The 15,672-nt window shown below is 42.5% G+C and overlaps 1 protein-coding gene and 1 long non-coding RNA gene across 2 annotated transcripts; both read right to left on the reverse strand.

The window, feature by feature from the left end:
* Positions 1 to 634: 634 nt before the first annotated feature.
* LOC141369120 (uncharacterized) lies at positions 635 to 1,210 on the reverse strand. The gene is made up of 2 exons (XR_012372675.1): positions 1,075 to 1,210; positions 635 to 987 (listed from the first exon to the last, which is right to left on the reverse strand). It is a non-coding gene; the product is annotated as an uncharacterized lncRNA (long non-coding RNA).
* Positions 1,211 to 1,279: 69 nt separating this feature from the next.
* On the reverse strand, positions 1,280 to 2,965 carry LOC141369121 (uncharacterized). Its single transcript, XM_073874691.1, has 4 exons — positions 2,091 to 2,965; positions 1,814 to 1,983; positions 1,478 to 1,731; positions 1,280 to 1,389 (listed from the first exon to the last, which is right to left on the reverse strand). The coding sequence occupies exons 1-3, from the start codon at positions 2,404 to 2,406 to the stop codon at positions 1,564 to 1,566; spliced, it is 654 nt and encodes a 217-aa protein (XP_073730792.1). The 5' UTR covers positions 2,407 to 2,965; the 3' UTR covers positions 1,280 to 1,389; positions 1,478 to 1,563.
* Positions 2,966 to 15,672: the final 12,707 nt, after the last annotated feature.

Here is a 15,672-nt window from a genome sequence, read left to right on the forward strand (position 1 = left end):
ACACTCTTTTTTAACGAGCTGTCCAAGAACAGCCTATTTAGGCCCCATTAGAATAAGTTACAGCCAGGATGTACAGCAACAACCTATTTCCATTGTGTCAAACAAGTTACGGTCGGGATGTACAACAACAGGCTATTTTGGTCACGTCAAATATGTTACGGTCGGGATGTCCAATGACAACTTAATTGACCATGTCAAATAAGTTGCATTTGGGATACAAATTCAAAAAATCATCCTGATTGTCACTTATTAAACGCGACCGGCCTAGGCTGTTGCTGTACATCCTGACTGTAACTTAATGTACACTATAGAAATAGGCTGTTGTTGTACATCCCAAACATAGCTTATTTGACAGGCCCGATCTAGGCTGTTGCTGGACATTTTTCATTTTTAGCCCATATATACGTACATTTCATATATAAAGTACCTCGTTATGTCAATAATGATAAATATAGGTTTTTAAAGCATAACCACACATCTTTTAATAAAATTAAGTTTATATTTTTATATTCCAGAAGAGTTTTCGGTGTTTTCAATTTATAGAATAACCACACATCTTTAAAGAAAATTAAGTTTATTGAAAAAAACCCACAACTCTTCTGGAATATAGAAACATTTATAGAATAACCACACATTTGTTAAGAAAATAAAGTTTATTAAACACACACACATCGATTTAAAAAACACATCTATTTAAAAAACACACATCTATTAAAAACCAAATCAGTCCTCTTTCGGGGTCTTTGGTGAAGGGCTTTTGGCTTTTTTTGTCATGAGGTCCCTCACGACAGAGGCCCCCTTGGAAAGGCGGGCCATGCCCGTCAAAGTCATTGACTTTGAAACAATGGTCTTTCTGACCTTTAACGGAGATAGTTGCGAGAATTTGTTTTTTACGCCAGACTTTACTGGGGTCAGCAAGACCCGCGGGCTGCCCTGTCGGAGGGGGTATTTCTTCCTAGCAGTTTTCTTCCTCTCCTCTTTCTCTTCCTGTGAAAGAAAAGATGCATTCAAAATTAGTATTCTGCAAAGGGAAGATCAACAAAGACTTTGTGCGGTTACAGAATATCAATTTACCTGGCTGGACTCCTCGTCAGAGGTGGCGGCGGCCGTGTCGCTCCCCGACGTCTGCGTCTCTTCTGTCCGGGGCCTTTTGCGTGGCTTTGTAGATTTTCTCTTCGGCAGCCTTTTCTTTTCGGCCCCGGACTCCGTGGACGCCGGTTTTGTCGGGGAGCGCTCTTCTCCCTCCAAGGACCTCTCGAACAAAGCCCGGTGCTCCATCGCCTGCTTCGCTGACAAGTTTGTTACATAGAACTTGTCAGCCGTTTTCACATCATGGCACATAAACTTGGAGATTTTCTCCCTGTCCTCGTTCGCATGCGTGAACTTGGCCTAGAACGACAGAAAACAACAAATAAGCAATTCGAAGAGGTCCCATTACCCTCTGCCTGTTTTTGTCTATTTGTGAGAAAACACTTACGTAGCTGGCGATGGAGGTACGAATGTCCGTAAATGTGGGGATCCCCGGCAAGTCCATGGACTTCCACGCCTCCTGGAAGTAATTGTTTAGGCTCTTGCAGGGGTTCGGCGTGGATGTGAAAAAAAAGAACTTGGCTGTGGTCCCCCGGGCAGTTTGTCCTTTACCTCCAGGAAACGCAGGGCCCAAGTGTATTCGTCCTTGTTGAGGACGATCTGGGCCGGGCCGTAGACGTGGTTTGTCTTGTGGCTGGTGATCTGTAAACGTACAAAAACACAAACTGATTCAGAACAGAGTAAATGCACAATTCTGTGAGGCATTAAAAGGTAGCAAACTCACGTTTATGAGATAAGCTTTCTCTGAGTGGGAGTACTTGGCCCCCATGACCTCTGCGATTGTCATGTTCTGGAGAACCCCGCCCCAGTGTCCAAAAAGGCAGGCGAGGTAGGCCGAGAACAGCCTGTAGAACCTCCACTGGTTCTTTGAGCTGGGGTCGCTGTCCAGAAGGTCTAAAGAAAACACAGAACACAACATCGCCATTAAAATCTCACACTACCTTTCACACCGCACTCTCCAGTCGATCGACCCAGCCCTTGAAAATAAGATAGCGACTCACCCAGCGCATCGGGAATGTGACTGGCCGCCTTCTCCTTGCACGCCACCAGGGTGCTCTTCAGGATCACTTTTTCCTCTTTCTCGGCCTTCACCTTGGTTTGATGAAGGGCGACGCCTCTTTTCAGAGACTTTCTGATGCCCTTCATCTCCCTACGAACGCCGGTGAGGACGTTTCGTGAAAGGCGACAGGACTGTGGAGGTGCCTCCGCAATGAAATCGATGAACTGTGCAAAATTATCCACATAATGCTTCACAGTTGTCTCTTTCATTTGCGCGGCTCTCAGCGAGTTCACCCATCTGTAAAAACAGAGCCCCATCGAAAAAGTTACAAATTGAAAGTGACAAAACTCTAAGTCCAAAAAACAAACTGGTTACTTGAAAGTAACACGTGCAATTGCTTTAAAATCTACCAGGAGCGTGAAGATATCATTTTAAGTAAATACAAGTTTGTTACTATGTACTGAATGTGTAATTACTTGAAATTAGAAAGCGAAAGTGACATGTTTGCCAGCTTATGGTAACCCCTACTTACAAGTGAACCTGACTAGCTGCAAAAACTCCATAACAGCATCCAAATTACAGCATATTTAAATTACCAACAGTCACAAAATAAGCAATAATGTCCCGATCGTAGCCTATACAAGTTACATACCATTGGAATTATGAATTATGACGAGTTAACACTCTCTTTAACACTCTTCCCAGCGACAGCCTATATGAGCCCTTTCGAATGAGTTGCCATCGGGATGTACAACAACAGCTTATTTCTTTAGTGTCAAATAAGTTAGATTCGGGATGTACAACGACAGCTTATTTCTATAGTGTCAAATAAGTTAGATTCGGGATGTACAACGACAGCTTATTTCTATAGTGTGAAATAAGTTAGATTCGGGATGTACAACGACAGCTTATTTCTATAGTGTCAAATAAGTTAGATTCGGGATGTACAACGACAGCTTATTTCTATAGTGTGAAATAAGTTAGATTCAGGATGTACAACGACAGCTTATTTCTATAGTGTGAAATAAGTTAGATTCGGGATGTACAACGACAGCTTATTTCTATAGTGTCAAATAAGTTAGATTCGGGATGTACAACGACAGCTTATTTCTATAGTGTGAAATAAGTTAGATTCAGGATGTACAACGACAGCTTATTTCTATAGTGTCAAATAAGTTAAGATTCAGGATGTACAACGACAGCTTATTTCTATAGTGTGAAATAAGTTAGATTCGGGATGTACAACAACAGCTTATTTCTTTAGTGTCAAATAAGTCAGATTCGGGATGTACAACGACAGCTTATTTCTATAGTGTCAAATAAGTCAGATTCGGGATGTACAACGACAGCCTATTCAACCATTTCAAATAAGTTGCATTTGGAATACAAATCAAAAAAATCATCCCAACCGTCACTTATTCAAGCAAAAACAGCTCATTTAAACATAGGAGAAACGCACGACTTACTTGTGGATTCTCGTCGTCTCGTTTAAAAAGACGAAGTTGGAAGTGTTAGCTTTTCCCTCCGCCATTACCACCAGAAACTTCTTAATCTGGTACACCTTGCAACTGATGTTTTCCCGGAGCTTTGCGCTCGGGTCCGGCCCGAGCTGGTAATGACGGAAGTCCTCCAGTATCTCGTCTAGGCAGACACGTAAAAATGACTGTCAGCTTAAAGACGCAGTGAAGACTTAACATACATTTAAGCTATAAAATTACATTTGTACTCACTCAATGAGGCGACGTGGTCCGGGTAATGGGGTGGGCTTTTGTCCTGCGGGGTTCCCGCTTTGCCAGCGGCGGGCATCCCTTTCCCTTCCGCCCCGCTGGTCGAGGGCCGAGGCTCGTCCGCAGCCTCTGCCGCAGTTTCCTCCGCCTCTTCGTGAGCTTCTTCGCCCTCCTCCTGCCCAAGAGACGAGAGCAGCCGCCTGGTCACTTGCTTCACGTGCGTTGAGCCCTTTGCGGAGGAGCGCCTCTTCAATAATTTGTACCGCCGAGTGAGTTCGCGAAGGGACTCTGTCAGGGTGTCCACCTGCTCATTCAGGTCCTTTATCTTGTCTTTCAAACCCTTCGCCCTCTTGCGGCACCTCAAATTGTTGCACTCTTCCTCTTCCCTGTTGCTGGGGATATCGACGTCACCCATATCTCTCTCGCCTTCCTCCAGGTCCAAGCAGGAAACCAACGGCACCTCCGGATCGGACGCCCTCAGCTCTGCCAGAAGAGAAATCACCTTCCTCCTCTTTACGAACCTAACGGCGTCCTCCAGCGCCGCCGCCGAAAGCTCAGAATGGGTCCTCAGGTGACGATCCAGGCGAGTGGTGGTGACCCGGCACGCCGGAATCGGGTAGGCGCCCTCTCGAACGTTAATCCTACCCAGTGGCGGCGCCAGGGAGGAGCTAGGTGGTGCTGTAGCTCCGGCTATAATATCAATAGCACCCGCCCAGCACCCCCAAGAAATGTCTGTAATTTTTATATTTATATTTTAATGTCATGTTTGAATAGTGTTTTCGTGTTGTTAAAAAAGGGAGTTAAATAATAATTAAAAAATATATATTTAGCTAAAATATCATGACGCCAAAACATGTGATCTTCTTTGGCCAATGGGTGCAGCGCCCGGTGAACTTTTGACCTTAATGCACGGCAGTTTGTTTTTGATAGCGAGTTTAGAAATTTAGCCAAGTAAAATACACCAAAATGGATACACCAAAAACTACCCGAGGAACAGCAGTGGGCACACTAGGACCAGTAATCTGGCACTTTTGGCTATAAATACGGAGAGAACGAGGACCCTTGACTGCGTCAACATCATTGATGATGCTGTTTTGATGTGAAAACGTCTATGATAAGTGCTTGATTTTCCCCTCTGTTGGCTATTACAAATTGAATTAATTTGGTGTTTAAAGAACAAATCTTGGCTCTGCATTGTTACATCAATAGGTTGCATTTACGTGTCATTCTTCCCGGACGCTCCAATCCAGGACCTCGGTGCGTCTTCCGGAAGTCGTATTTGTTGACTGCATACGCCATTCAGTTAAAAACATAAGATATACAATCGTAGTTTCATTCTTACCCTAAAATGTAACGGTTGCTTTTCTGTAATAATAATAATAATCCTCTATGACGTATGCGGTCGACAAATACGAATGCACCCGAAATCATGCACAGGACGCGTCCGGGTCACCCTATGATGCTCCAACAATAGAAACAATATCGCTGAATTATCACTAGTGTTGGCAACTGGCTGTGTGATTTCGTGATCTGAGCATTTTAAGCCGAAGCGTGCAGTGTGTCTGTTGCTGCGTTTGCTGCTCCGTTGTATTAAGGGCTAGACTGTGACAGATCTGTGAAATATTATTTTCAGAGGTTTACATTGGCAGGCTTATGTATGTTGTAACTATTGCCCTTGTGTTGAATACTTTTACATAGTCGTGGAACGAGTATAGGCTAGTTAAGCAGGTGTGTACACGTGTATAAAGGGTGGTCCGATGCAACCTGCTTAATGAAATGCCCCAAAATTTAAAGCACCTTCTCTTAAGTGTTGAGCATCCCCATAGCACCTGCATCAGAAAATCTCTGGAGCCGCCACTGATCCTACCCGATTCCAGGGCCAAGAGGTGTCTCCATTCCTCCTTATTCCTAACCTGGTGGAATACCACCAGGTGTGGCTCAAACGGGCGTAGAGCCTCAGGCAAAGCGGGCACGATTCCACAGGCATAATTCCAAATTCAAATAAAGCGAAACCAAATAATGACTGCCGAGCAGTAAAAGCAGCAACGTGTTGGACGTGAATCACAAGCACTCTGAAGCTGTTTTGCTGTGAACATTCAGTTTAACCGAGTACAATTTCAAGAAAGCCACTGTGTAATGTGTGTATGAATTACTTGAAAATGTACGAGGGGTGTGAAGATACAATTTGAAGGAAGCTATGGTCTAACACACACAGTTACTTCAAAATAACCTGTACAATTACTTGAAAATGTACAAGGGGCGTAAAGATACAATTTGAAGGAAGCAATACGACCTTGTCCAACAACAGCCTAGTTTGTACCCTTCAAATAAGTTGCAGTTGGATATGGGCAGGACATACACCTCCATGATCAAGGGCGCTCGACCCACCCAGCCCTTCCGACCAGGGAGCCCCATGGCTGGATACGACCGTGTCCAACAACAGCCTAGTTTGTACCCATCAAATAAGTTACATTTGGGATGTACAATGACAACCTATTCAACCATATGTCAAATAGGGTACATTTGGGATACAAATTTAAAAGATCATCCCGACTGTCACTTATTTGACAAGACCGAAGTAGGCTGTTATTGTACATCCCGTCCGTAGCCTATTTTGACCTGTAAAATAAGTTATGACCGGACAAGATCGATGAAAAACTCTAAGTCCAAAACATCATCCCTGTCGTAGCTTAAATTGCTTAGGGGTTTTCACGTCAAATACGTTACGGTCAGGATGTTCAACGGCAACCCAATCATATCCCGACTGTAACACATTTCATGCGACAGAACTAGGCTGTTGTTGTACATCCTGACCGCAGCCTATTTCGATCCATGGAATAAGTCACGACCGGTCCAAACAGCTTCCCGGTCAGAGCTTAAATGAACATCTCAGTTATTGCTTAAACGAGTTGCAAATGATACAATAAAATCGCAATTACGCACAATATACCTTAAACTCGATGACCGAAGCAGCATCCAAGTCATGGTTCAAATTACTTGCAAATGCCACCCCAGTCATGGTTGACAGTTGCAAAAACAATCAATAAAATCGAAAACACCGCAATATACCCCCGCAAACCGGCTATCGTTGTAACAAACTCACAATATCAGTTTTTCATGAATCGGCTATGTCGAGAATGCAAAAAAAAAATCGCAATTATGAACAATAAAACCGAAACAAACCACAACCGTATGCAATAAAATCGATTAAACCCACAATATACCTTGAAATTGATTACCGCAGGTAACAAACATGCAATTCCCCCCCTTTTCATGGCTTGACTAAGTTGAGAATGTACACAATAAAATCGTGACTATGCACTATATTGTCAAAATAAGCTGTTATTGTAAAAATAAGCTGTTATTGGACAAGTCGGTTTTACCCTATTAATGTTTTCCAGAACAGCAAGTGACCAATTCATTTAAAAAGGCAAAAATAGTGTTGAGTGCCGACCATTCTACTGGGTTAATGGATGGGCACAAACACTATGTTTTCTCTTCACTCTGCTATGCTTATCATTAGTGGTAACCAAAAAAAGGCTACTGCAAACAGGGTCTTTCAATGATAACTACACTCTGAAAACACCATAAAGCAGGGTTAAACACATAAAAAGTTGCAAATATGCACTTAATTGGTTAAAAATCATTGTCAGAAGCAGCATCCCAGTCATAGCTTAAATTACTTATTTGACAAGAAAACCTAAGTTGTAGTCGGGATGTACAATGGCAACCTATTCAACCATGTCGGATAAGTTACGTTTGGGATAGAAATTGAAAACCGGATCCCGACTGTAATGTATTTGATGCGGCCGAACTAGGCTGTCACTGTACATCCCGGTCGTAGCTTAAATTACTTAGATTTTTTTCGTCAAATAGGTTATAGTCGGGATGTCCAATGGCAAGCTATTCAACCACGTCAGATAAGTTACAATTGGGATATAAATGTTAAATATCATCCCGACCGTCACTTATTTGTTGTCGTCGAATAGGTTGTGGCTGTACATCCCGGCCGTAGCCTATTTTGACCCTTGGAGTAAGTTACGACCGGACGAGGTCGGAAAAAAAACTCTAAGTCCAAAACAGCATCCCGGTCATGGCCTAAATTGCTTAGGGGTTTTCACGTCAAATACGTTACGGTCAGGATGTACACTGGCAACCTAATCAACCGTGTAGGATAAGTTACGTTTGGGATAGAAATAGAAAACTGGATCCCAACTGTAACTTATTTGATGCGACTAAACTAGGCTGTCGCTGGACATCCCGGCCGCAGCCTATTTTGACCCGTAAAATAAGTTGCGGCCGGACGTAGGCTGTCGATGTATGTCCCGGCCTAAGCCTATTTTGATCAGCGGAATAAGTTGCGACCGGTTTTCACTGTTTTCTCTGTCAAAATAAGCCACAGACGGACACGTCTCGGGCGGTCAGGGGGACGAACGGGCCGTCGTTTAGGTGGCCGATGGGAGCTAAGCGGTCAAGGGGATGTTTAGGCCTTCCGCGGGATCCCCCTAAGCGGTGGACGGATGCAGGGCCGTCGTTTAAGTTGCGAAAGGGAGCCGGGCGACCCCTTGCAAAAGCGCGCTAAGGGGGACGATAGGCGCCCGGTGGACATGCCGGCTGTCACCTAAACTGATCGGTCGCTTAGGCTGCTCCCGGGAGGCAGGGCGCCCCCCTGTGGTGACCCGTCAGCCACTGCGGCCACCCCTTGCCAAAAGCGCACCAAGGGGAACGATAGGAGTTCTGCGGGATGGCGGCCCCCACCTAATCGGCGACGTAGATTAAGCTGGGGCCGGGAGTGGGTGCGCAACCCCATGGCCGAGGCCCGAACTTCCCCTTTCTGGCCGTTCCGGGGGCCGTTTTCAAAAAATCACCATGGCCCCCCCTTGGGGTCTGGGGCCCCGAAAACTTCTCCGCGTCGCAGGGGGGGGTCCTGGACGACCCCCTTGGGGCGTTTCGGGGGCCGGGAAAAATCATCCAGGGGCGCCGCGCAGCGTCCAAGACAAGCCTACCGTTCGCTGTCGTTCAAGCGGCTCAGACTCCCCTCTCTGGTTTTGCTTCCCTAGGGAGGGTAGGGGCTGTTTCATTAAGAACTGTTGCACTGTAGCTTTCTTCTAGCCATGTTTCATTTAGAAACATAAAATCCAGGTTGTTTATGGCTATTAAGTTGCTGAATAGAAGTGATTTGTTTTTAAGTGAACAGATATTTAAAAGTGTTAACTTACCAGTACAAATTTTTTCCCTAACAGAGATCTTAGTTTGATGTCACAGGCAGCAGAATAGATTGATTTGCCACACGGTTTGATACAGCCTTAAGGTTTCTATCATGTACTAAACATAAATAGAGAAAGATATAGGCACACTGAGTTTCTGCTTTTTATGTATACAATTGAATGTATTAGTATTTTCATAGCAGGAACCCCCACACATCACTGAGAGCCGTTATCCAAAGGTTGGAGTTCCGGTCAACCCCATGCTGCTCAAGGCCTATTGAAAATATGCGTTGAGGTTCCGGCAAAAGTTCGGCTTTGAGGTGAAGAAGAAATACTTCGCCTCCTCGCCGCCCGTCAGCAACGACCTCATGCTGAGGAAATCCACCATCCAGCCATACTCCTCCCCCGTCAAGGACATTTGTGCTGCCCCAAACTGCTGGTTGGTCTTGTGCGTTGCTATCTGCAGGAGAGAGAGATGAGAGAACAGGTAAGGACAGGTCAAAGTGACTCGAGAGAGGGAGAGAGAAAGAAAGACTCTTACGTTAATCAGGTAGGAGTCCTCTGTGGAGCTTTTGCGGGCACCCTCCACCTTCTCTATCATCATATTCTGATAAACGCCCCCTCGGTGGCCGAAGATGGATGCGAGGTAGGCAGTCATGTGCCCGTTGAAGCTCCACTGGTCTTTGGAGCTGATTGTCTCTCTGAGGCGGGCTGTGGAGAGAGAGCAACAAAGACAGAGTGTCATGCAGTGCAGCGGGAGATGCGAGGGCTAAGGTTTCTTCAGCGGAGAGTGCTGATTAATACTCACCCAAGATTTCTGGAATCGCCACCCTCGCCTTGGAACGGCACTTGAGGAGCTCCGCCTTGGGGATCAGGCGCCCTTCTTTGGCCGTTTTCACGGCGACCTGGTGGACCACCACTTTCCTTCTCATGGATTTGATTGCAGTGCATATCTCCCTTTGTATGGACACAAAGGCCTTCTTAGAAAGGCAGCTGGTCTGCAGATGTGTTTGGCCTAGATAATCAACAAACTGCGCTGCATTTTTGACAGTGTTGGATGGTGGTCTCCGTAATCTTGGCCCGCCTCAGAAAGTTCACCCAGGACCTTACCCGCCGCATGTCATCTAAGAAGAGGAAGCGGGAGAGGTTGGTCTTCCCGTCGGCCATGTAGCCAATGAAATTATTGATCCTGTAGATCTTCGATGCGACATTGTTAAGGAGCTTCGCGGAGGGGTCGGACCCCTCTTGGTGTCTCTTGTACTCCTCCAGCAGCTCGTCTGCAGTAAAGAAGAGAGAGAGAAAACAAAGTCAATCAAGGAAGCGGCAGGGCATTACAGTGACAAAGAGCGCAAAGGGTGGTACTAACTTAGGGCCGCCACGTGCTCGGGGTACTGGGGCAAGTGTTCCGATGCCTTCTGGGAGGTGCTCGGCTCAAGGAAGGGACATCTAAGAGTGGTCTTTTGAGGGGTCTGCTGAGGGGTATCCTGTGGCTTGTCTTGCCCTTCCTGGGGCTCATCCAGGGCAGACAGCAACTTCTTGGTTACACTGGTCAGCTGGGCAGAGGAGGAGGGCCTAAACTTTCGTTTCAATGACCTGTACCTGCGAGTTACGTCGCACAAGGCTGTTGTAAGAGTGTCAACCTGCTGGTTTAGGCTAGCCACCTCCTCCCTGGCACGCCGGCAGAGTTGTTTTGGGCACTGTACCTCCTCTTCCTCGGGCTCCAGAGGAATCGGCTTGTCCTCAAACTCAACGAGGTCGAGTCTCAAGGCCATGGGGACTGCAGGGTTGGAGGCTCTCAGCTCGGACAGCTCTTTCAAAATAACATCTTTCTTGCACCTCTTGATCGCATTCTTCTTTGCCTTCTTAGAAAGGTCAGAGTGTGTCTGGATGTGCCGGTCCAGCCGGGTGGTGACCTTGTCGCCTCCAGCCATGGAGCACTTGCCTTCTCTGTACTTAACCCTGCCTGATTCCAGGGCCAGTAGAAGTTTTCTCTCCTTCACGTTGACCACTTTGTGGTAAACACGTAGATGCTGGCTCAGCTGTGCATACGATTTAAAACAGATTGGGCAAAACTGAACCATCGTTCCGTCTGCCAAACACATAAATGTTAACCAATTAAAGTACTACATTGTTTATGGTTTGTTCATGTTAGCTAATGCATCTATTACCTTTAAGAATATCTCAGTTCAATTCAATATATATATATATATATATATATATATATATATATATATATATATATATATATATATATATATATACACATTAGGGGTGGCACGGTTCACAAAACCCTCGGTTCGGTTCGTATCACGGTTTTGTGGTCACGGTTCTCGGTTCTGTTATGTGGAGTGTAGGAACCCAAAAGCAGACAGCCGGTACAAACGAAAGACTTTTATTATATAAAACAAAACAGAAAATAATACCCACGAGGGGGCAAAACAATATAAACAAGATACTTTAAGAACACTAAACTAGACAAGACACAAGACTATACTATGACCAGAGGTGGAAAAAGTACTAAAATATTGTACTCAAGTAAAAGTAAAGTTACTTTAATAATATTTTACTAAAGTAAAAGTAAAGTTACTTGTCTAAAAATCTACTCAAGTAAAAGTAAAAAGTAAATCATTTTAACTTTACTCAGAGTAAAAGTTACTTTTTTTTACAGCGGGATTTTAGTATAGTTCAAAAACGACAAGGAAATATAAATCTCAAACTAGTTGTTTTTAATTGTAGGAACATCTTTACAATTAAAGTGCAATAACAAAAAGTTAATAAAATAAAAAGCTTTTTTAAAGTAAGAAACATTTATGGAATTGTTTAATGATTTTTGCATGTGAGTTATGCACTTTTGAAGGTGGTCAGCAGCTTGTAAATACAATCACTATAGTAAGGTTGTAATTGATGTATTGCTGGTAACATACATTATTTTATTAAACTATATATAGTTTAAATGAGCATAACATGAGATGAGTGCCATGTCTATATACATTTGACACGTTTATTATCTTCTTACTTCCCTGACCTGGGTACCTGATGACCTTCATTCTTCTCTCTCTAGATCTTGACTTGACGCGAAGCTGCTAGACCTCGGAAGATAATGCGCATGGTATTAAAAACGCATTGTGCAATTTCGTACTTAACAGCATGAATCCTACCTTTCATAGAAATGAAACACTCGCTTCCCGTCAGTGGAAAGTGGTCGCTTAAATATGACCAGGGGTTTCTTTCATTGAACTGAGGCGGGTCTGCATTAGCGCGCGCCTGTCTCGTCCGTCTCCATGGTTCTTTTTGCGCGTTCCCCCGGGCCCCGCCCATTTACAACCGTTGCGCGTCTTTATCACCTTGCTTTTTAAAATATTTTTTACTCAGTAACGGATATGATTTAAAATGTAGCGAAGTACAATACTTTAAATAAAACATACTAAAGTAAAAGTACCGATTTTAAAAACTACTCAAAAAAGTAAAAATACACAAAAAAACTACTCAATTACAGTAACGTGAGTAAATGTAATTCGTTACTTTCCACCTCTGACTATGACACTAAACAATGAACTAGACAAAACACTAAATTTATATAACACTTGACAAGACTAGACTAAACAGCGCACTCATGGGGATTTAGAAACAATGCACAAGCACAGGACAAATAACACAAGGATCTTAAATAGAGGACAACTAATGAGGACAACATGTGACAGGAATTAAACAATGAAGATGAGGATAACAAGGGAGCGGGGTAAAAGAGACAAGACACAGGGAACACGTGGTCTAGTAAACCAATACTGAGACCACGTGAACCCACACAAAACATGGGTCTGTCATGATTCTGCCACAAGACTAGATTAAACAAGGGACAAGATGGCAGAACCATGACAGGTTCAGTAAGGTTCTTGTTGTTATTTTTTCTTTTAATTTTTAACACTCCAGAAATGTATTATCTTATTAATGTATAAATTATCCATAATTTAGGATACATCATTAAAAAAGTTATATCATGTAATCATGCACAAACTGAATTTGACTTTAAGCACATTATTGGGACCATCCCTGAGGAAAGCCAGGTGAGATTTTGATACAGCAAGAGGGAAGACATAGACGATTTTTATTTTTTTTTATGAATGTTTTTATTCAATTTTGTCCATTTTGTTATAACAGAACGAACAGAACGTACAATAAAAAAAGAAAAAGAGGAAAAAAGAACAAACACAGTTCAGGCAAACCTTAAAATACACAGTTCTCACATCAACTGTCAATAAAATAAATAAGTTACAAGGGAAGATGCATCAAAGTTCACAGGAATAGGCTTCTCGTAATGAGCTGTTACAGCAACTTTCAAGAAAGAAATAAACAATCATCCAAAGTGAGAGAAACATAGTCCAAATAGGGTGTCCATATCCGTTTGAATAGAAGAATGTCTGTAGAAGAATGTAACATACATGTTAAAAGTTCCATTGGTATGAGTTCTTTCACAAGGCTGTGCCATTTTTTAATTGAAGGAGTTTTCTCGCTTATCCAGAATATCAAAATGTTCTTTCTTGCAGCAAAAGTTAGAATATTAAAAAGTCTTGTATGATATTTATTCAAAACAATTCCTAGCTGGCATACCTAGAATAAATGAGCAAGGATCAACATCAATTGTTATTCCTAAAATATTGCCAATGTGATCAGCAACTTTCTTCCAAAACAACTGAATTTTGTGACAAGACCAAATACAGTGAATATAATTACCAACTGATATTTTACATTTTGAGCAATTGGGGGAAAGATTTGGGTCCATTTTATTTCTAATATAAGGTGTGATATGTAGCCGACGTATTATTTTGAATTGAATAGCACATGCTCTATTACACACTGATATTCTTTTAGCATAATCCCAGACTAAATCCCAATCCTCGCTGGAGATAGTTACTACAAAATCTTTTTCCCACATCTGTTTAAGATTATCGGTGTCATCTGGGAGAGTCAAATTTAGTGTATCATAAATATGAGATATCTTTTTTTGTCTCGTGTCTTCAAGTAGTATTTTCTCAATTTTGGTGTTTTTTTCCCAATGAAGTCCCTTAGCTGCAGGTACCTAAAAAAGTTGTGTCTTGGCAGGTTAAATTTAGCACACAGCTGTTCAAAAGACAGAAGTGATGATCCCTCAAATATATCTGTCAGCCTCATAATACCTAAAGAATTCCGGAGGTTAAATCCAGAGTCATCGTCACCAGGGGGAAAATCAGGATTGTTTTGAATTGGTGTAAGAACTGATGTTAAATTAGACCTCCCCTCTAACTTGCGTGACTGTGCCCAAGCTTTAAGGGTGTTTTGTATGATTGGGCTATCATACAGAGCTTTTATCTTTTTAGGGTTGACAACAAACAAAAGATTCTGAAGAGGACACTGAGATTGTGTGGCTTCAAGATCAAGCCAAATAGAACCCGGATCATTCTTCAACCAGTCCACCACAAAACGAAGCTGACACGCCAGCTGATACAATATAATATTGGGAACATCTAGACCACCCTTATGACTAGGGAGCTGTAGTTTGCTCATTTTCAACTTTGGTTTCCTTTTACTCCATATAAAACAAGAAAGCCATCCATTAAGCTCCTTAATAACTTTGTTAGAAAGTAAAATAGGCAGCATCATTAAGGGGTACATTAAACGAGGTAAAATGTTCATTTTAATAATAGCAATTCTTCCCAAAAAAGATATGGGAAGAGCATTCCATCTCTGCAAATCATTATGGATTAGTGTTGTCACGATACCAAAATTATTGGTTCAATACCGATACTACGCCAATGGTTTCGATTCCGATACTTTTTCGATACTTTTTCTGAAAAGGGAGAAACACTCTAAAATCTCATTGCTGTGCTTTATATTAAAAACAGGACGACATTCTAATCATATAACACACTAATAAATTAACATATATGAACAGCAGATATATTAAACATTTAAGCAAAATATAAAATATATCAAAATATAAAAAATAAATTAGAGCAATGGCATTCAAGGTAAAAAAAAAAGAATAATTTTAGCAGCATTATCTGAGTTTTTCTCTAGTGAGCATTAGCATAGTAAAAAAGATAAACAAGTACTTTAACAAACAAAAAGCAATGCATTTGTTTATGTTAATACATTAACATTTATATGATAAACAGATTATAGTGTAAATATGAAAATATACCTCACTGAACGACATGAGGGTTAATAAATGACGTGTTTTTGTGAACTTAAAGCACAACAGTATCTCGGTTCATTTACTTTTTACCACAGTAAAAGTATTTTCTTGTCAGCTAAAATGCTGTCTAATTTCCTAAGTCTGATAACTGTGAGGCGATTGTATTAACTTGGATTTTACAGGCAAAACGTGACCACACGCATATCAACAACAATTTGGAAAGTCTAGAATTAATAGTTTGGGATGATTATCAATCTCTCGTCGGCGTGTCGGTCCTTCAGTGCTTTGCTAGCGCCGTTAGCACGCTGCTCTGTAGCAACGCATATTTGGCTTACTTCACTTGTGTCCTTCGGGTTCGCATGTTTATTTGACTCGCATCCGAAAAAAGCTCAACACAGCAACACTGCTTGGCTTTCTTGTACTACTGTTAAACCAGAGCGGACGAGACGAGGAGAGGAGGCGGAGCACTGTATTCAC

This window comes from Misgurnus anguillicaudatus, chromosome 12, assembly GCF_027580225.2.
Source record: "Misgurnus anguillicaudatus chromosome 12, ASM2758022v2, whole genome shotgun sequence".
Taxonomy (NCBI): Eukaryota; Metazoa; Chordata; class Actinopteri; order Cypriniformes; family Cobitidae; genus Misgurnus; species Misgurnus anguillicaudatus.

Excerpts from the sequence above, each read along its gene's own strand:
- LOC141369121 (XM_073874691.1), bottom strand. The coding sequence starts at position 2,406 with ATGGGGCTCTGTTTTTACAGATGGGTGAACTCGCTGAGAGCCGCGCAA. Across the intron at positions 1,984-2,090 it reads TCACATTCCCGATGCGCTGG|ACCTTCTGGACAGCGACCCC; the intron begins GTGAGTCGCTAT and ends TGTTTTCTTTAG. Across the intron at positions 1,732-1,813 it reads AGAAAGCTTATCTCATAAAC|ATCACCAGCCACAAGACAAA; the intron begins GTGAGTTTGCTA and ends GTACGTTTACAG.